A 21,921-nucleotide genomic window follows, 5' to 3' on the forward strand; every position below is an offset into this window, starting at 1 on the left:
ATAAACCTATTGGACTTTAACTTGTTGTTGTGAGACTTCCTACTGTGTCCACCCCAGTCCAACGCCGGCATCTCCACCTCAAGGTTAAGTAAGACAGGGCAGAGCCATGGATCAAATGTGAGGCTTCTCCCTCCCCCACCCCACGTTTCAGACTAGTTCACAAATCTTTGAATTTTAGCAACAGGAAAAGATTCAACAAGCTCCAGCTTTTGAATAGACCGTAACCCAACTAATAGTCTTCTCAGGACCTTCCTCACCTCAATCCCTTCCTTCTCCCATCAGAAAGGCAACTTGTTCCAGATTGTTCTTAATTGCTGTTCCAAGCAGCACACCACGTCAAACAAGATGTCGATCATGAATGAGGCACAGATAATGGATCCAGCGGATCCTCCAAGGGAGGCGATCACCAATATTGACCTGCTTTTTTAAAATTCATTCGTGGGACATGGGCGTCGCTGGCTGTCCAGCATTCATTGCCCCTTCCTAGTTGTCCTTGAGAAGGTGGTGGTGAGCTGCCTCCTTGAATCACCGCAGTCCATGTGCTGTGGGTTGACCCACAATGCCGTTAGGGAGGGAATTCCAGGATTTTGACCCAGCGACTGTGAAGGAATGTTAATATATTTCCAAGTCAGGATGGTGAGTGGCTTAAAGGGGAACCTGCAGGTGGTGGTGTTCCCATGTATCTGCTGCCCTTGTCCTTCTAGATGGAAGTGATTGTTGGTTTGGAAGGTGTGTCTAAGGATCTTTGGTGAATTGCTGCAGTGCATCTTGTAGACAGCACATACTGAATGAAAGAACAAAGAAGGAAGAATGCCAGCGGCCTCACAACAACGAGTATAAAAAAGCCAATATCCTTGGATCCCTTGCATTGCTGGCGGAGCCCAGTGCCTAGCACCCAGGCTTCCTGTAAGTCATGGACGTCACCCTAGTCACCAATGTTCTTCTCTCAGAACAGGAAGGCTTAATGCATCAAAAGGAAACTGCTTCAATGAGGTAATCAAACCCTTGAATCCACTATCTTATTTCTGCAGCAAGTTCTTGAGCCTTTGGTGGTACTTGGGTCTCAGTTGCCATGAGCTCTGCTAAGGCCTCTTTAGGGCGTGAAGGAGCAGAGTTCCCTGCATAGAGCAGGACCTCCTCCTGACAGGCTGAGCGATGGCCCACTCCGCAGCTGTGGTACTCCCAGGGCAGCCTGCTCCCAATTTCAATTCTTCAAGTGATAATCCATCCCTGCTATCCCCCAGCCTAAACAGGAATTTTGGCTCCAAAGGATTAATACTTTGGTTGGACACCCTAATGCCAATAAAGGTCAGGATCTGATTCGTCAACCTGTCCCCTTTTCTCTTCTCTGCTGACAAACTTGTTGTATTTCCAAAATGTAAGCGTCACCCTTGGCACAGTGGGTTGCCTCGGAGTCAAAGTAGTCATAGTTTCAAATTCCACTCCACAACCTTGGGCATCTAATCCAGGTTGACAATCCAGCGAAGCACTGAGGGTCTGGCACATTTATAAAAAATCATTCACAGGATGTGAGCATGGTTGTCATGTATTGCCCATTGCTGGCTACCCTTGTGAAGGTAGAGGTGATCCAACTTTTGAATGCAACCGAATGGTCTGAGAGGCCACTTCAGAGGGTCATTATGAGTCAACTGCATTGTTGTGGATCTAGAGTCACGTACAGGCCAGACCAAGTAGGCCAGATTTCCTTCCCTTGAGAACCAGATGGATTTTTGAACCATGATATCACTACAGTGCAGAAGGAGGCCATTTGGCCCATTCTGCACCAACCCTCCGATAATCTTACCCAGGCCCACCGACCTGCCCTTTCCCTGGCACCCCATGCATTTAGCATGGCTAATCCACCTAACCTACACGTCTTTGGACACTAAGGTGCAATTTAGCATGGCCAATCCACCTAACCCACACATCTTGGGACTGTGGGAGGAAACCAGAGAACCCGGAGGAAACCCATGCAGACACGGGGAGAATGTACAGACTGCACACAGACAGATCACCCAAGGCTAGAATTGAACATGGGTTCCTGGCACTGAGAGGCAGCTGTGCTAATCACCATTACAGATATTTAGCTTTATATTCCTGGTTTTTTCATTCAATTAAACTTGAATTCATCAGCTGCCACTGTGAGATTTGAACTCACATCTTTGGATCATTAATCCAGATCACCAGTCCAATAACATACCCACCAAGCTTCCTCATCACCTTGTCAGAATAGCCACCTTTGCAATGAGGAATTAAACCAATGCCCCATCTACCCCTGTGTTTGGGCATAAAAGATCCCAAGGTACTATTTTGAAGAAGTGTCCAGGCCAAGAAATTATCTCTTAAACAACAATCTCTCATTAAGGCAGCACGGTGGCACAGTGGTTAGCATTGCTGCCTCACAATGCCAGGGACCCAAGTTCGATTCCCGGCTTGGGTCACTGTCTGTGTGAAGTCTGCATGTTTTCCCCGTGTCTGCGTGGGTCTCCTCTGAGTGCTCCTGTTTCCTCCCACAATCCGAAAGACGTGCTGGTTAGGTGCATAGGTCATGCTAAATTCTCCCTCAGTATGCCCGAACAGGCGCAGGACTGCGGTGACTGGGGGATTTTCACAGTAACTTCATTGCAGTGTTAATGTAAACCGACTTGTGACATTAATAAATAAACTTAAACTTTAAACGTTTAAAACATTATCTGGTTATTACCTGGAATTGAAAGCACTGAGCTGCTTAGAATCTGATCCATAAGCTTTAGAACATAATTTGTCTAGAACAGTGAACACAAGTTGTCCATTTCCAGGCAAATTCTCTTCCATGCTGGTAGACCAAATGATCAAGCAGCGACTCTCTATTTTACGCTCCCATGTACACTGTCACTAAAATTAGCAAAACAGGCGCTGTATATCGAAACAGGAAACAACCCAAACAGCAGCAGCTTATGGACTCTTTGGTTGCTTTTTGAGAGAGAAAACTGGAACGGTCTCGGATGAGGCAGGGCAGAGAGCGACGGAAATCTGTCTCAATAAAGATCAGCTGACTTTCTGGTTTTATACATTTACCCCTCTGCTGTCAACCTTATTTAATGAAAAAGGAAGGTTCCGTAAAGGTAACTGTTTTTTCAAAGCAGAATACTGTGGATGCTGGACTCTGGAACAATGCTGGAAAACCTCAGCAGGTCTGTCAGCACGGTGGAGAGGGAATAGAGCCAACGTTTCGAGTCTGGATGACCCTTCGTCAGAGCTGAAGGGTCAGCTCTGACGAAGAGTCATCCAGACTCAAAACGTTGGCTCTACTCTCTCTCCATAGATGCTGTCAGACCTGCTGAGATTTTCCAGCATTGTCTGTTTTTGTGACTGCTTTTTAACGTATTTTGTAGCATGAGAAGGCCATTACCCCCATCAAGCCTGCTGAGTCATTCAATAATACCATGACTGATCTGATTGTAGCCCTAACTCCACTGCCCCCCATAACCCTGGACTTATTTGTAGATCAAGTCTGTCTAACGCAAACTTGAATATATTAATTGACCCAGCTTCCCTGGCTTTCTGGGGGAGAGAATTTCAAACACCTCAGCGAAGAAATTCCACCTTGTCTCCATCTTAATTGGAAGTCCCCTTATTTTGAATCCGTGTCCCCCAGTTCAAAGCTCCCCCTCAAGGAGAAACATCTTCTCAGCATTTACCCTGTCAAGCCCCACTGGAATCTTACATGCTTCCACAAGATGGCCTCTCGTTCTTCTCAATCCCAATGGGCATAGGCCCAACCTTGCTCTTTCCTCACAAGACAAATCCTTCATCCCAGGAATCAGCCTTGTGGACCTTTGTGGGATCGATGGGGGTGTAGATTTCCCCAAGGGTCCCCTCTCACCCACGTAACATCAGGAGAAATCTCACTTACATACAATGATTTTGCTTGGAGACTGAAGTGGGAACAGGAACATGAGGAAATTCACCCCTCACTCTTCATAAACTTTTAAGCATTTCAAGCAAAACTGTCCCAAGTATTGTAGATCAATGCATAGCTTAGCTCAGAAAGCTACTTTACTTACATTCTAGTTGGATCTCCCAGGACACTCCTCACAGTGGAATAAAGCAATGCAATGCAGGTGCATTTTACTTGTCGCTTTCGTATGTTCCTGTTAAGCTTCCCCGTTTCCTTCACCTCTCGTGACGTTTGGGGGATTTTTTTTTTAAACCCTTCCTTGATTGTATTTGACTTAAACATTTCCTCCTTCTGTTTATTTTTACCCCGTACTATTGTTCATTCTGTGCAGAGGAGCCTTTGGTCCATTGTCCGGGTGGGAATGGACAGGCAGTTCCTGGGAAACTGGGAGGCTAAATTCTCTGACTATCCTCATATTCCATGGCCTTTTCATCATGTCTGTTGTACTAGGTACGTTACCTGTCATAGTAGAAGCATGGTGGGTATGGCAGCCTAGTGGTCATAGTACTAGACTGGCAACTGAGAGGCCACAATTTCAAATCCCACCATGGTGTATGGTTAAATCCAATAACTTGCAGACTGGCACCAGATAAAATGACCATGATAGCTTCTGATTGTTGTAAAAACACAGCTTCTCCACTAGCTTTCTTCAGGAAATCTGCCACTCTGATCTGGCCTACTTTAGACTCTCACCATGTGGTTGTTTCATAATGCCCTCAGGGCAACAAGGGATGACCAATATTGACTTGGCCAGTGTTTCCCATATGAAATCCTATCACAATATTGGGCAGGAGACCATTTGGCCCATCCCCCATTCCCTTGTTCTTTCCCCATAGTCCTAAAATCTTTATTTACCCTCCGTGCCAAGAAGATATTATTTCAAAAAAGGACAATATTGCTGCTATTCAAAACTTGTGATGATGTTCAGCATTGTGTGCTGCTGACTTTTCTCTGAATGGGAGATTTTCCTAAAGATGTGGGGTGTTTTTTTTTAAAACAGTGGTCTTCATTGGCTGCTTTTCAACAACACTGAACATTGGATCAATCGGCATCTTATGCACTCTTCAGATACATCAGCCAATGGCCCCTGACCCCCACCGGCAGGCTGAACAACCCTCCACCCCCGTCCCGTCCCATCCCGTCCCCAACTCTGATGGCTAGCTCTGATCACTGTCTTCCCTCCCTCTGCCTACGATCTCAAAGTGCAGAGCGGCAGTGAGACCCCTCCATCCCCACCCCCACCAATCACTGCCAGAGACCCCACCCCCTCATTAGGCCCTGCCCCCCTTTGGCCCCACCCCTTGAGCACCTCCTGGGCATTGCCGCTTTGCCGCTTGCACAGTGCCAGGGGGGCCAGGCTTGCACTACCCAGGGGACACCCCCTCCTTTACCACCGACGTCCTGGGAAGCGTCCATGGCACACCCCCCCCCCCCCCCCATCACTCCAGCGGGGTCGGGCTGCCAGCTCCATGCAATTGGGGACCTGTTGTAAACTCAGCTGGAGGAGTGAAACACTCCTGGCTGGTGTGGGGGGGGCAGAGAGGCTAGTGAGCCCAGAGACTTCAGTCCCGTCCCACAAATGAAATGCAAAATAATGTATTCCGCTCTGCATCGATTTCTGGTGCAGTGCTGATGACGCCAGAAATCCGGCGGCCGGAGATCTATAGAGGCCATGGTGCCCAACAGGAAGCTCGCTGCACAGCTTCCGCTGATGTCTCCCGGCCGAGCAGTGCAGCGGACTGGGAAAATCACTCCTGTAGCTTCTCAAAACTGGCAACCTTTGAACCCTGCTGCATTTCAGGTCGGGCACTTTGGGCCAAGCTGGATTGGATGGGGTCAAGGGCTGCTCAGCATGTGGAAAGGACAGCATGGACAAGTTGGGCCGAAGGGCCTGATTCCATGCTGTAAATCTCTATGACTTTATGAAATAAACCTGCGCAGAAGTGGCAAAGGGGATAACTATTCAGGCACCATGCCCGCACTAATGCAGCACCCAGCCAAATTGCCCAGGTAGGTTTTTAAAAAATATTCCACTCAATTAAAATCAATGCTCAGCACATTCTAAAAATGTCCAGTTTTCGGAAAACTTGCCTGTGGGCAGCTGGATTTGAGACAATGTACCCGCCTGCTTCATACCTGAACTATCAACATCCAACAATAGAAAATGCACCAGAATTTGCTGTGAAAGTAATGGTGAGGCTACTGGCTCTCACCGCTAGTTACTAGAAAGTGGTATAGCCAATTCAAGCAAGGTGCTGTAAAATACCATTATCCAATAGTAAGAAGTCTCACAACACCAGATTAAAGTCCAACAGATTTATTTGGTAGCACAAGCTTTCGGGCGCTGCTCCTTCATCAGGTGAGTGGAGAGTTGGGTTCACAAACAGGGCATATATAGACACAGACTTAATTGCAAGATAATGGTTGGAATACGAGTCTTTACAGGTAATCAAGTCTTTACAGGTACAGACAATGTGAGTGGACGATTCTGCATTGTCGTGTGTCTTTAAGGCATTCAGCCTCCAATCTTTGCGCAGCATTGCCGAGCAGAAACTGACAGCCAAGTTCCGCACACAGAAGGATGGCCTCAACCGGGATGTGGGCTTCATGTCACACTATCTGTAACCCCCATCATTTGGCCTGGCCTTGCAAACTCTTACCAACTGTTCTGGCTTGAGACAATTCACCTGTCATTATCCTTCTCTCCACTCGCATTGTCTGTACCTGTAAAGACTTGATTACCTGTAAAGACTCGCATTCCAACCATTATCTTGCAATTAAGTCTGTGTTTATATATGCCCTGTTTGAGAACCCAACTGTCCACTTACCTGATGAAGGAGCAGCGCTCCAAAAGCTCATGCTATCAAATAAGCCTGTTGGACTTTAACCTGGTGTTGTGAGGCTTCTTACTGTGCCTACCCCAGTCCAATGCCAGCAACTCCACATCATTATCCAATAGTCTGAGCTGCACTGTTAGTTGCCTGAAAAGAGCATCTTGCTGTCTGCTTCTCTACAGTAAGAAGTTTAACAACACCAGGTTAAAGTCCAACAGGTTTATTTGGTAGCAAAAGCCACACAAGCTTTCGGAGCTCTTAGCCCCTTCTTCAGGTGAGTGGGAATTCTGTTCACAAACAGAGCTTATAAAGACACAGACTCAATTTACATGAATAATGGTTGGAATGCGAATACTTACAACTAATCAAGTCTTTAAGAAACAAAACAATGTGAGTGGAGAGAGCATCAAGACAGGCTAAAAAGATGTGTATTGTCTCCAGACAAGACAGCCAGTGAAACTCTGCAGGTCCACGCAACTGTGGGAGTTACAAATAGTGTGACATGAACCCAATATCCCGGTTGAGGCCGTCCTCGTGTGTGCGGAACTTGGCTATCAGTTTCTGCTCAGCGACTCTGCGCCGTCGTGTGTCGCGAAGGCCGCCTTGGAGAACGCTTACCCGAATATCAGAGGCCGAATGCCCGTGACCGCTGAAGTGCTCCCCAACAGGAAGAGAACAGTCTTGCCTGGTGATTGTCGAGCGGTGTTCATTCATCCGTTGTCGCAGCGTCTGCATAGTTTCCTCAATGTACCATGCCTCGGGACATCCTTTCCTGCAGCGTATCAGGTAGACAACGTTGGCCGAGTTGCAAGAGTATGTACTGTGTACCTGGTGGATGGTGTTCTCACGTGAGATGATGGCAGCTGTGTCGATGATCCGGCACGTCTTGCAGAGGTTGCTGTGGCAGGGTTGTGTGGTGTCATGGTCACTGTTCTCCTGAAGGCTGGGTAGTTTGCTGCGGACAATGGTCTGTTTGAGGTTGTGCGGTTGTTTGAAGGCAAGAAGTGGGGGTGTGGGGATGGCCTTGGCGAGATGTTCGTCTTCATCAATGACATGTTGAAGGCTCCTGAGGAGATGCTGTAGCTTCTCCGCTCTGGGGAAGTACTGGACAACGAAGGGTACTCTGTCCACTGTGTCCCATGTTTGTCTTCTGAGGAGGTCGGTGCGGTTTTTCGCTGTGGCGCGTTGGAACTGTTGATCAATGAGTCGAGCACTTCAGCGGTCACGGGCATTCGGCCTCTGATATTCGGGTAAGCGTTCTCCAAGGCGGCCTTCGCGACACACGACAGCGCAGAGTCGCTGAGCAGAAACTGATAGCCAAGTTCCGCACACACGAGGACGGCCTCAACCGGGATATTGGGTTCATGTCACACTATTTGTAACTCCCACAGTTGCGTGGACCTGCAGAGTTTCACTGGCTGTCTTGTCTGGAGACAATACACATCTTTTTAGCCTGTCTTGATGCTCTCTCCACTCACATTGTTTCGTTTCTTAAAGACTTGATTAGTTGTAAGTATTCGCATTCCAACCATTATTCATGTAAATTGAGTTTGTGTCTTTATATGCTCTGTTTGTGAACAGAATTCCCACTCACCTGAAGAAGGGGCTAAGAGCTCCGAAAGCTTGTGTGGCTTTTGCTACCAAATAAACCTGTTGGACTTTAACCTGGTGTTGTTAAACTTCTTACTGTGTTTACCCCAGTCCAATGCCGGCATCTCCACATCATGCTTCTCTACAGACAGGAATTGAAAGTTTATATATTTATGTGGTAGAAACCAACTAAACCTGCCAACCTCGCTGGCACTGGATATTGACCTTAACAAGTGTGGAGTCTCACTCCTTTCGGTTTTGAATTTTTATGGAAGTTTTTAAAAATGTCAGATTATAAACCTGAAAGTATGTTTCTTACTTGCCCTTTCTTGTTATTTTTCTCTCTCAACCTAATTGTTCCTTCTTGTTTATTTCTCTTCACATACCTGATTTGAATCATAGAATCATACAGTGCAGAAGGAGGCCATTCGACCCATCCAGTCTGCACCAACCACAATCCCACCCAGGCCCTATCCCCATAACCCCATACTTTTACCCTAACTAATCCCACTGACACTAAGGGGCAATTTAGCATGGCCAATCCAACAAACCCGCACATCTTTAGACTGTGGGAGGAAACTGGAGCACCTGGAGGAAACCCACACAGACACGAGGAGAATGTGCAAACTCCACACAGATAGTGACCCAAGCCGGGAATTGAACCTGGGTCCCTGGCGCTATGAGGCAGCAGTGCTAACCACTGTGCCACCGTGTCGCCCCTGTTAAATTCAATTTGATATTGAATTCACGCCCTTTTTCTTCATTCTCCTCAGTCCTCCTTGTGGTTATTTCTCAATCCTTCAATCTGATTTTGTTTTTTTAGGAGTTAGCCTATTGGCTGCCCTCTTGCTTTCACAGTGCCATTATAAATTCGCACTTTCAAAAACATTGTGGGCAAAACATTTTGAAATAAAGGGTACTTCGGAAAATCAGACTATAGATGCCCAGCTTGGGCAAGTAGTTCCGAGTGATTGACCTCATTGTTTCTCTTGGACTACCGTTGGATTTTAAGAACGCCTTTTCTGTGCACCTTTCCTTGCAAAATTTAAAATGCAATAAATTCTTCAATCAACATCATGCCGTGCCAGGAGATCATGTATAAGAGATTAATTCTGTTGTTAATCACTGCCTACAAGGATGGGGGAGGTGGTGATGATTTGTGATTTCAAATGGAGAGTTTGATGGACATTTGAGGACAACAAACTCCAGAGATAGCCTGGGGCAATGGGATTGGGTAGAGTGCTTCACAGAGAGCCAGCATAGACTCGATAGGCCAAATACCCTAATTCATAGAATCCTACAGTGCAGAAGGAGGCCATTCGGCCATCAAGTCCACACCAACCACAATCCCACCCAGACCCTATCTCCATAACCCCATGCATTTACCCTAGCTAATCCCCCTGACACTAAGGGGCAATTTAGCATGGCCAATCCACCGAACCCGCACATCTTTGGACTGTGGGAGGAAATCGGAGCACCCGGAGGAAACCCACGCAGACACGGGGAGAATGTGCAGACTCCACACAGACAGTGACCCAAGCCGGGAATCGAACCCGGGCCCCTGGCGCTGTGAGGCAGCAGTGCTAACAACTGTGCCATCGTGCCGTAATGGCTCTTAGTCTGACCTCAATGGGAGCACACTATCGGCTGATATTAAACATCTGAAACGGGGAGCTGATCGTAAGTTGGTTGTGAAACTGATGTTCCTAAAGTCAGGAAAACTGAGACGGGTTTTAGATCTTTAGTTTCTATCACACGCAGTTAAGTTCCTTTAATTCACTGCAGTCTGCCATAGCCACACATCACAATCCAATAAATTAGTAACAATAAATGGCAATAGAATTACTTTGCTGATTTGGTTCCCAGGGAGGTTTTGCTCGTTACACTTGCTTCGCTTTCTCTCGCGCTCACAAAGACATCATCATCCTCATCACTCCTGATCTCGGATTGAGCCGTACTTAAAGACATCCTTTTCTCGCTATCCCTCGAAGCTCCATTGGACTCATCATTTTTCCATCGTCCATCTCGCTCCTTTTCCTTCTCGCTGGACGGATCCAGCTTTGGACTCGGTTCCTTCATCGCCCCACGCCCAGCCATTGGAGCCGGCGATTTCTCACTGTCCTTTGCCGGCTGCTTGTCTTTGTCCCGTTCTGTCCCACTGTGCCTCTCCGACAGTTGCCCGGGAGCCTGGATGCCTCCCTCCTCCAGCACGACAAGTCCAATGTCTTTGCGCGTCATCGCTGGACTCTGCAGCATTTCCTTGTCACCAGCAGCAAGTTCCTGCTGCACCCTCTCGTCTAACGCCCCCTGTAAGAGTTCGTTCTCTCCTGAAGCAGCCACCCCTTTGTCCCAATGAAGCAGCTCAGCGCGCTGACCCTGTTCGACTGAGAACACGGGTGCTGTCATTACCCGCGTGGTGCTCACAAGTACCTCCCCAAACTCCGGCACATTGGTTGGCTCCTCAGGCTGGTCGGGCGGGGTGTCGTCACTGGAGTCATACAAACTGTCCTCGTCTATGTCAGTCACTGTGCGTCCGCCGTAGGGATCTGGCACCATGGACCCAACGGTGATGCGAGGGCCAGAGCATCCTGGTGGGGATTCAGGACTGGCCGTGTGCCGCTCGTACCCAATGTCCCGTGGCCTGTCGAACTGGCCCGGCTTCCACTCCACAGCTTCCTCCTCAGGCAGCGGGTTATCCCAATGGCTCTGCTGCACCTCTTCAGCCTCCTCTTTGAGTGCCTGCTTTGTGAACGATATCGTGTTCATGCACCGTTCTTCTCCGGGACACTGGAAGCAACCTGCAGAGGAACAAAATGGAAAGGAAAGTCATTTTGTACTCGGAATCAGCCAAATTAGCTTTTATATCACATCAAACAGGGAGGCGATGGCGTAGTGGTCTTATCGCCGAACTATTAATCCAGAAACTCAGCTAATGTTCTGGGGACCCCGGTTCGAATCCTGCCGCGGCAGATGGTGGAATTTGAATTCAATAAAAATATCTGGAATTAAGAATTTACTGATGACCATGAAACCATTGTCGATTGTCAGATAAACCCATCTGGTTCACTAATGTCTTTTAGGGAAGGAAATCTGCCGTCCTTACCTGGTCTGGCCTACATGTGACTCCAGAGCCACAGCAATGTGGTTGACTCTCAACTGCCCTCCAAGGGCAACTAGGGATGGGCAATAAACGCTGGCCAGCCAGCGACGCCCATGTCCCATGACTGAAAAAAATTAAATTGTTATCACTAAAAGAACTCTCTGCAACAAGGAGTTTCTCCTGAATTCATTAGTGACTATCTTATACTCATTAACTCTAACTTTGGAGTTCCCCACAGTGGAAACGTTTTTTTTGACACCTATGCTATCAAACCTTTTCATCAACAATTGCTGCCTTCAGTCTTCTAGAGAGAAAAGACCCCTAGTTTGTTGAACATTTCCCCCTCCGCTCAGTTCAAGTATCATTCCTGTGGTTCTGCTTTTAATATTACTGTGCAGCCCACGAATACACAACTTAGTAACCAATGAGAACATGAAAAAACATTTTCACACAGCGAGTGGTAAGGGTCCGGTGGAGGTTCAATCGAGGCATTCAAGAAGGAATTAGGTGATTGTTTACAAAGAAGCATATGTAGAAAATAGAAGCAGGAGTAGGCCATTCAGCCCTTCGAACCTGCTCCACCATTCACTATGAGCATGGCTGATCATCAGATTCAGTATCCTGATCCCACCTTTCCCCCAATATCCCTTGATCCCTTTAGCCTCAAGGGCTATATCTAATTTCCTTCTTGAAATCACACCATTTTGGTCTCAACTATTTTCTCTGGTAGTGTGTTCCACACATTCACCACCCTCTGGGTGAAGAAATTTCTCCTCACCTCAGTCCTGAAAGGTTTAGCCCTTAGCCTTTAACTATGACCCCAAGTTCTGGACACCCCCACCATCAGGGACATTCTTTCTGAATCTACCCTGATTACCCCTGTCAGAATTTTATAAGTTTCTCCGACTCTTCTAAACTCCAGTGAATATAATCCTAACCCTTTTAGTCTCTCCTCATATGACAGGCCTGCCATCCCTGGAATCAGCTTGGTAAACCTTTGCGGCACTCCCTCCATAGCTAGGACATCCTTCCTCAGATAAACTGCACATAATACTCCAGGTGTGGCCTCACCTTATACAATTGCAGCAAAACATTCCTATCCCTAAACTCCTCCCACTATGAAGGCCAACAACAGGTGAGAAGAGAAGCCATTTTTGGATCTGGCTTGAGTCAGGTGATCATGTAACCAAGCAACAGCAATGCAGACCAGCTGGACAATGAGGGGATTGTCAGTGGGGGAAGATTATGCAGCAACCATGTCAAAGATTGCAGAGGGTTCAAGGGTGACCAAGAGGGATAGTACATCATGATCAGAGACACTGTCCTTTGGCATATTTTATTTGTATTTTTGCAAGTTAATAAAGAACAACTTTTCATCCATATCATACCTTTCACAATCGTAGGATGGCCCAAAGCCCTTTCATAGAAATCATAGAAACCCTACAGTACAGAAAGAGGCCATTCGGCCCATCGAGTCTGCACCGACCACAATCCCACCCGGCCCTACCCCCATATCCCTACATATTTCCCACTAATTCCTCTAATCTACACATCTCAGGCCACTAAGGGCAATTTTTAGCATAGCCAATCAACCTAACCCGCACATCTTTGGACTGTGGGAGGAAACCCGAGCACCCGGAGGAAACCCACGCAGACACGAGGAGAATGTGCAAACTCCACACAGACAGTGACCCAAGCCGGGAATCGAACCCAGGTCCCTGGAGCTGTGAAGCAGCAGTGCTAACCACTGTGCTACCGTGCGCCCCTTTCCAACACAATAAATGACAGAATAGAGTGCACAGCAAGGTTCCGCAAACAGTAAAAGTAAAGTTTATTTATTAGTCACAATTAAGGCTTACATTAACACTGCAATGAAGTTATTGTGAAATTCCCCTAGTCACCACACTCCGGCACCTGTTCGGGTCAATGCACCTAACCAGCGCGTCTTTCAGACTGTGGGAGGAAACCAGAGCACCCGGAGCAAACCCATGCAGACACAGGGAGAACGTGAAAACTCCACACAGACAGTGTGGAGCCGGGAATCGAACCCGGGTCCCTGGCGCTGTGAAGCAGCAGTGCTAAAAACTGTGCCATGATCAACAATCAGTTTTTTAGTAATGGTGCCTGAGGGGTAAATATGTGTCAAACTCCCCTTTGAAATACTGTCATGGGATTGTTTACATCCATCTGAGGGGGCAGACAGAGTCCCATTTTAAAAAAAGACATGTCATCTGAAAGATGGCACCTCTGAGAGTGCAGCACTCCCTCAGCCTGGATTACACCATGCGCAACTTTCTGAAGTGAGACTTGAACCCACAACCTACTGACTCCAAGGTGAGAGTGTTATACACTCAGCCAACTCCTCCAGGGCCACACAAGGAAACTTGGGACTTCTCCATTACCCAGGAAAACGTCTGTCTTCCCATTCAGGGCAACGCCTCTGTTTCCCAGGCAACTGTTTCGTCACCCAATGCACAGTCATTACAATTGGTGGAGTCTCCCTGCTCCCTCCCTTCCCCCGCTCCCCAAACACAACGACCACCGCACCCCGCACCCCCTCCCCCCAGCCCCAACCCTTGCCATATTCTCGCCTGGTGAGGAGAGAATGGAATAAAAACAGAAGGAACATTTTGACTGAGGTATGCTCACCACCTCCAAGCCCTCAAAGTGAACCTGTCCTTCGCTTTCTTTCAAAACAAGATATTAGCACTGGACACTGAAGTGAACATGGATCAACAGGCAAAGCAGGGTGAACATACCTGGGCCATAGGTCGCTTGTGACTGGAGTAGGTTGACCGGGTTGGGTTGAGGTGGGGAGCAGAACGTGCTTCTTCAGTTTTGCGCCCATAGGTAGGAGCAGAGGTTGGCCGTGAGCGGGAGGGCATCGGAAGTGGAGACAAACAGCCAGCTGCCAATTCAATTCCCTTCTCTGGTAAACTGTTGGTGCCCTGAGACAGAATAGCTGAATGTGCTCTCAGCAGTCAGGTGACGGGCGGGGGAAGGAGAGACCTGATCAAAGGTCGCAGAGTCTGTGATACTCTTATCTCCTTCACCATTCACAACCTTGCTTCAGTTACAACTGAATGAGACCTGCCCAGTTATTGGGCACTGACGCTCCAATTCCAAGGCAACCAAACATAAACTAGAATCATAGGATCCCTACTGTGCACAAGAGGCCATTCGGCCCATTGAATCTGCACTGACTCTCCGACAGAGCATCTTATTCAGGCCCTATCCCCGTAACCCCCCATATTTACCCCGCTAATCCCCCTAACCTACATATTTTTGGACTCTAAGGGGAAATTTAGCACGGCCAACCCACCTAACCTGCACATCTTTGAAGTATGGGAGGAAACCGGAGCACCCGGAGGAAACCCACGCAGACACGGGGAGAATGTGCAAACTCCACACAGATGGTCACCCGAGGTCGGAATTGAACCCGGGTCTCTGACGCTGCGAGGCAGCAGTGCTAACCATTGTGCCACCATGCCGCCCAAACTGTGCCAACTGCTTGGCCACCATAAAGTGAGAAAAGTGGAATGCCAATGCCTACCAATGTCAGAAACTCTCCTGCCCGCAACGAGTCCTCGTTGGAATATAATAACTTTAAATGGTCATTTCCGCCATTCAGCTTTGATCGATCAAATATCGACAGAGCGGTGGAAGCAGATTCAATATTATTCTCAAAATGGAATTGGATCATTATTTATAGGGGTAACGTTTGCAGGGCTACAGGGAGATGGCAAGTGAATGGGGTTAACTGAATAACTCTTTCAAAGAGTCAGCACAGACACCGTGGGCTGAATGGCCTTGTTCTGAATGCCTCATTCTATGATTGTATGATTCTAAAAGCAAAATCAGCTTTTTTTTCTGTGTCAAAGCATAGAATAGAATCCCTATAATACAGAAGGAGGCCATTCAGTCCATCAAGCCTGCACCGACAACAATCCCACCCTATCCCTGTAACCCCATATATTTACCCTGCTAATCCCCCAAAAACTAGGGTCAATTTAGCATGGCTAATCAACCTAACCAGCACATCTTTGGACTGTGGGAGGAAATCGGAGCACCCGGAGGAAACCCATGCAGACATGGGGAGAACATGCAGACTCCGCACAGCCAGTGACCTAAGCTGGGAATTGAACCCGGGTCCCTGGCGCTGTGAGGCAGCAGAGCTAACCACTGTGCCACCGTGCCACCCCGGAGACCTGAGGGAGTGCTGCGTTGTTGGAGGTGCTGCCTTTCAATGGAGGCCTTAAACCAGGCCCCACCTGCCCGCTTGGTTAGATATGAAAGATCCTGTGGCATTGTTGAAAGAAGAGCAAGTAGACCTCGGCCAATATTCATTCCTCAAGCATTACAATGAAAAACCTGTGTGTCTAGTCACTGTCACATTGTGGGAGCACACCGGCTGCCATCTTCCTTATATTACAACAAGGATTACACGTCAAACAGGCATAACAGGCCATGGAACTCCCTATAGAAATTCAAGTACTTTCTTTGTGACAGGGGAAGCTTGCAGGCATTGGCTTCCGGGTTCTAGACTGTGTCAAGCACAAAAAGTGGAAGAGAGGTGCATATGAGGAAACTTGGAATTTATTTTGGTATTAACTTCCGCATTGAAAACAACAACTGCACCAAAAACTGAACAGCGGGCAGAGAAACACTGATCCACGGGAGATCTCATTGAATTGCCGACCATTACACAGTTATGAATTTTACCCAGTCTCCCTCTCCTGGTTTCACCTTGCTGTACATTCAGTTAAGAATTCCAAGGTTTCCAGATTGTCAGCTATGCATAGCTGACAGAGGCACAAGGTAGGAGTGGGGCGACAGAAGGGCCTCGGTTTGGTGACACACCCTCATGCCGCACCCCACCCCCCCTCCCCTTTCTCTTCTCTCCTCCACCCCCAGTAAGAACACCATTAGCTGTACTCGGGGGCATGGTTGTGGAAAAAAAAGCATAATACCAGCCTCCGAAACGAGATCCCGTTCCAAATACCTCTGATACATACGCTACCTAGCGCATTCTAAGTGACTGGAACACATTCCAGAATCTTTACGGTGCAGGAGGAGGCCATTCGGCCCATTGAGTCAGCGCTAGCTCTCTGAGAGAGCGCTCTACCTCATCCCACCCCCCTGCCTCGTCCTTGAAACCTTGCTCACTCACTCTTTTTGGATAACAATTCAATCTCCATCGAACGTGCCCTCAGCACCCTCTCAGGAAGCTCATTTGGAGATAAGGGGTTGGGAGGAAACTTGGTGGAGGTATTCAAGATCCTGAGGGGAGTGGACAGGGTAATTAGTGAGAAACAGTTCCCTCTCGAGATGGCATCGAAATAATGGGCAAAAGGAGTAGAAGGGACGTGAGGAAAAATGTTTTCACCCAAGTTGTAATTGAAAGAAAGGCAAGGCTTTCCCCACTTCTCATTTTTTTTGTCTGACTGGGTTGAGCACCTACCGCCAAGCAGAACACTGCAGATTCCGGGAATACGGAATATAAACAGAAAATGCTGGAAATACTCAGCAGGTTATGGCAGCCTCTGTGGTGAGAGAAAACGGGTCCATGACCTTTCATCAGACATGGGGAGACATTCCGGATGCAACAGGTTTTGAGCACAGGGTGGGTGGAAATGTGACAATAAAATAAGTTTAGATGTACGAGGCAAGTTTTTTTACACAGAGGGTGGTGGGTGCCTGGAACTCGCTGCCGGGGGAGGTAGTGGAAGCAGATACAATAGTGAGTTTTAAGGGGCGTCTTGACAAATACATGAATAGGATGAGAATGGAGGGATATGGTCCCCAGAAGGGTCGGGGGTTTTTAGTTCAGTCGGACAGCATGGTCGGTGCAGGCTCGGAGGGCCGAAGGGCCTGTTCCTGTGCTGTAATTTTCTTTGTTTTTTTGTCCCACGTTTTAACATTCCCCAGTTCTGATGGAAGGTCACAGGTACGGAACGCTAACCCTGGTGGGAATTTTACAGTCCCGCCACAGTGGGGGCGGGGGAGGGGCAGCGAAGCGGCAAACCATCCAAAACTCCACTGACTTCAGCGGGAGCAGAATATCCTGTCAGTGGGAGGGGTGGTAAAACTCTGCCCCCCCCCTTTCTCACCCTCTACGGATGCTGCCATAACCCTGAGTATTTGCAGGATTTTCTGTTTTCATTTATGGCTGAACTTTCTGCACACTCCCCACCCCATGTTCATTTATTTCCCAAACACTCCACTGTTTTTTTCTCTAGTTTATGAATCTTTATTTATTGGTGTCACAAGTAGGCTTACATTAACACTGCAATGAAGTCAAAGTGAAAATCCCCTACTCGCCACACTCCAGCACCTGTTCGGGTACACTGAGGGAGAATTTAGATTTGATTTGATTTGTTATTGTCACATGTATTGGTATACAGTGAAAAGTATTGTTTCTTGCACACTATACAGACAAAGCATACCGTTCATAGAGAAGGAAAGGAGAGAGTGCAGAATGTAGTGTTACAGTCATAGCCAGGATGTAGAGAAAGATCAACTTAATGTGAGTAGGTTCATTCAAAAGTCTGATGGCAGCAGGGAAGAAGCTGTTCTTGCACCTAACCCGCACATCTTTGGACTGTGGGAGGAAACCGGAGCACCCGGAGGAAACCCACGCAGACACGGGCAGGAAGTGCAGACCCCACACAGACAGTGACCCAAGCCAGGAGTCGAACCCAGGTCCCTGGCGCTGTGAGGCAGCAGTGCCAACCACTGTGCCACCCTGCTGCCAAATCTTCCCAAACATTCCACTGTTTTTCTCTCTATTTTACGACTCTGATCTTTCAGTTCTCCCTCTTTTGTTCCTGATGTCAGAATATCTGTACTTTCTCTTTCCTGACAGACAGCGCTGCTATTTTTGTGATTTTTGTAATTTAAAATCCCCGCCTGACTCATTTCTGAATGATGTCTTTTGCTCTCTCAGCTTCCCTCTCTTTGTCTTTGAGCCTTCATTCTGGTTTCCTTATGAATCTTCACTCCCTGCATTCCCCACCCCTCCCCATTACCCAGTTCCTCAATCCCTTCCCTGCTGTCTAAATGGTATTAAACTTTTCACAATATTCCTGACAGCTCTCAAAGTATTTGCCGTAATGTGCTTCTCAAAATAACTGCTTCCTAAAATCATTTCTATTTCAGCAGAAAGCCAGTAGTTGCAGAACGCTAGCTAACCTTAAAGCCGCGGCTTGTTGTTAAGAAAAAAAAACAAGAAGGAAACCATTGCTGGTGTTTTTTTACAGCACTTTCTGCCTGATCTTTCTCTTTTGAGTTTTGGCTTGGTAACTAACTGATAACATTGTGCAAACCCACCATTGCAAATAAATGTCACTGAGGTCAGTCAAAAACAGTTGAAAATTAGCCAGAGAGGTATCTGTGCTCCCTTGTGTCTGCTCAGACATACTGGTGCACATTACATCTGTGTCCCAATTCTGTCCTGTCTTCAGGGACATCGGGAATACCTGCTTGCTGTGACTTGATCTCGTTGCATTTCCTATTGCTTTTCAACAGCAGGTGGCACTGCTGTCCACTCCAACCGGTCAGCTTCTCAACACATCCTGACCCTAACGCCTCTGTGAATTTCCAATTAACATCATTGTTTTTGTCAATATAACCATTTCTCATCCCCACTTCTGACCTTGTGGTGGAGGGAGGGTCTTTGATGAAACAGACGAAGATGGTTGGGCCTAAGGCACTCCCCTGAGGAACTCCTGCAGTGATGTCCCTGGGCTCTGCTCCTACGTCCTGTATTGCGTGAATTGAATCGTCTGAAGGCTGGTATCTTCCAACCCCAACCACACTGGCCATCTACACCACTGGCAGGCAGCACTGGTCAGCCATGCTTGTTGCAGAGTGGCTTCCCTCAACCTGTGGTCTCTGGCTTCAGGCTAGTGACCTGTTGCAGGCAAAACTTAGCTTCGGAAAACTGACCAAAGTGTGTGCTTCCTCTGCCTCGTGCATTTCTAGAGTGGGAAGAGGGCAGATGGGGCCTCATTTAATGTTGCACCTGAAAGTCGGCACCTCTGACGGTGCAGCTGTCCCTCAGTACTGCACAGGACTGTCATCCTCGACTCTTGTGCTCATGTCTCTACCGTGGGCCTTGAAGCCACACCCTTGTGCTACTATCTGTAGCCGTGGCTGTTACTTTAATACTCTTAAAGGGGTAGGCCATGGTCGCAGTGAATTAATTGGAATCGTGAATTAATACCAAGAGCAGGTCAGAGGCTGGGAATTCTACAGTGTGTATCTCATCTTCTGACTTACCAAAGCATGTCCACCATCTACAAGGCTCATGTCGGGAGAGCGATGGAATATTCTCCACTTGCCCACACTCAAAAAACATTACACCATCCAGGACAAAGCAATCTACTTGATTAGCATCCCATCCACCGCCTTCAACATTCACACCCTCAACCATCGATGCACAGTGGCATTGATATACGCCTACTTAACACTGCAGCAATTCACCAAGGCTCCTTTGACAGCACTTTCAAATCCCATGACCGCTACCGCCTGGAAGTACAAGGACAAGATAAATGTGAAAACCACCTGCAAGTTTCCCAACACGTCACAAAGCACCTGACTTGGAACTACGTTGCCATTCCTTCACTGTCACTGGAGTCAAAATCCTGGAACTCCATTCCTAACATGCAATCTGGGTGCTCCAACAATACAGGGGCTGCAGCGGTTGAGGAAGGCAGCTCACCTTCTCCACGGAAACTAGGGATGGGCAATGAATGCTGGCCTAGCCAGTAGGTGCTCACGTCCCATGCATGGATAATCAAAGTAAAGTCATTAGTTCACTATGGCACATCAATAAGTAAAGGGTAGAAATCAGACCCTGGGTGGGAAAAGTGTGAGCAAAAAGAAATCGACTGGACAAAAAAGCACCAAGGGAGATGGATTTCAGATAGACAAACAGAAACACACAGAGCAAGCAGACCCAGAAAGGCACAATGCCACACCACAGCACTTATTGTGCGATAGAGAGAGAAACAGAGATATCCAAACACATTGTCATGAGATACAGACATTGTGACAGTGTTAGAGAGAGGGAGGGGAGAGCTGGCCCATACTCAACAATCACAGCAGCATTGTAAAAGAAATGAAGACGATCTCTACCGAGAATCACCATTTATTCAAAATATATTAAAACACTCCCTGTAGGGCCGCACAGTCTCACAGTGGTTAGCACTGCTGCCTCACAGCGCCAGGGACCCGAGTTCAATTCCAGCCTCGGGTCACTGTCTGTGCGGAGTTTGCACCTACTCCCCGTGTCTGCATGGGTTTCCTCCGGGTGCTCCGGTTTCCTCCCACAGTCCAAAGATGCGTGGGTTAGGTGGATTGGCCATGCTAAATTGCTGCTTAGTGTCAGGGGGATTAGCAGGGTAAATACGTGTGGTTATGGAAATAGGGCCTGGATGGGATTGTTGTCGGTGCAGGCTCGATGGGTCGAATGGCCTCCTTCTGCACGTAGGGATTCGATGATTCTATGAGGATTCTAAGACTCTGAGCACTACATTTATTCACAGTGACATTGTAGTTTGTCCTCTTACAATGAGTATTGCTACAGGGATCTGAGAGTAGCTGTGATGTATCATTAATAGTATATGCTTAAGTCTTTGTATTTACAGACAGAAAACAGAAGTGTAATTTGTTCCTGGACATTAGGTGTCCGTGACAGGGCCAGCATTTATTGCCCAGCCCTGGTCACACTGAGAAGCTGCTGTTGACCTGCCTTCTTGAACCTCTTTAGTGATTGTGGTGAGTGTGTTTCCACATTGGTGTTGGAGAAAGAATTGGAGCTTCTTGGCACAGTGGCGATGAAGGAGCAGCTACAGACAGGATGGTGTGTGACTTGGGGAAGGAATTAAGGTGATGGTATTCATAGAAATTGTTAGTATTCATAGAAACCCTACAATGCAGAAGGAGGCCATTCGGCCCATCAGGTCTGCACCAACAACAATCCCACCGAGGCCCTATCCCCGTTACCCCACATATTTACCCCGCTAATCCCTCTAACCGACTCATCCCAGGACACCAAGGGGCAATTTAGCATGGCCGATGCACCTAACCCGCACATCTTTGGACTGTGGGAGGAAACCGGAGCACCCGGAGGAAACCCACGCAGACACGGGAAGAACGTGCAAACTCCAAACAGACAGTGACCCAAGCCGGGAATCAAACCCAGGTCCCTGGAGCTGTGAGGCAGCAGTGCCAACCACTGTGACACCGTGCTGCCTCCACAACATGGTGTGTCCCCCCTCCCCAACATGGTTTCCCCCCCAACATTGCTGCTCTTGTCCTCTGCTATAAAAGTGGTTGCAATGAGGGAGGTGATATTGAAGTATCCTTGGTAAGTTGCTGCAGTGCACATACTGCAGCCAAAGTACAGCAGTGATTGAAGAGGTGGATGTTATATATCAGTCATATAAAAAAAT

At 47.8% G+C, this 21,921-nt stretch overlaps 1 protein-coding gene across 5 annotated transcripts in view; it reads right to left on the reverse strand.

The window, feature by feature from the left end:
- The window catches only part of psd3l (pleckstrin and Sec7 domain containing 3, like), a 343,652-nt gene that overhangs the window by 224,355 nt on the left and 97,376 nt on the right, over positions 1 to 21,921 (reverse strand). For 4 of the 5 annotated variants that reach the window (XM_078209687.1, XM_078209678.1, XM_078209697.1 and 1 more), the window contains one exon: positions 10,211 to 11,162. In XM_078209687.1, coding sequence (XP_078065813.1) covers positions 10,211 to 11,130 — 920 coding nt within the window. In that variant the 5' untranslated portion in view covers positions 11,131 to 11,162. Of the gene's footprint in view, positions 1 to 10,210; positions 11,163 to 14,223; positions 14,422 to 21,921 lie in introns of those variants that run through there. The other variant, XM_078209707.1, reaches the window with a different exon arrangement.

The sequence above is a fragment of the Mustelus asterias genome, chromosome 1 (assembly GCF_964213995.1).
Source record: "Mustelus asterias chromosome 1, sMusAst1.hap1.1, whole genome shotgun sequence".
In the NCBI taxonomy this organism is placed as follows: domain Eukaryota; kingdom Metazoa; phylum Chordata; class Chondrichthyes; order Carcharhiniformes; family Triakidae; genus Mustelus; species Mustelus asterias.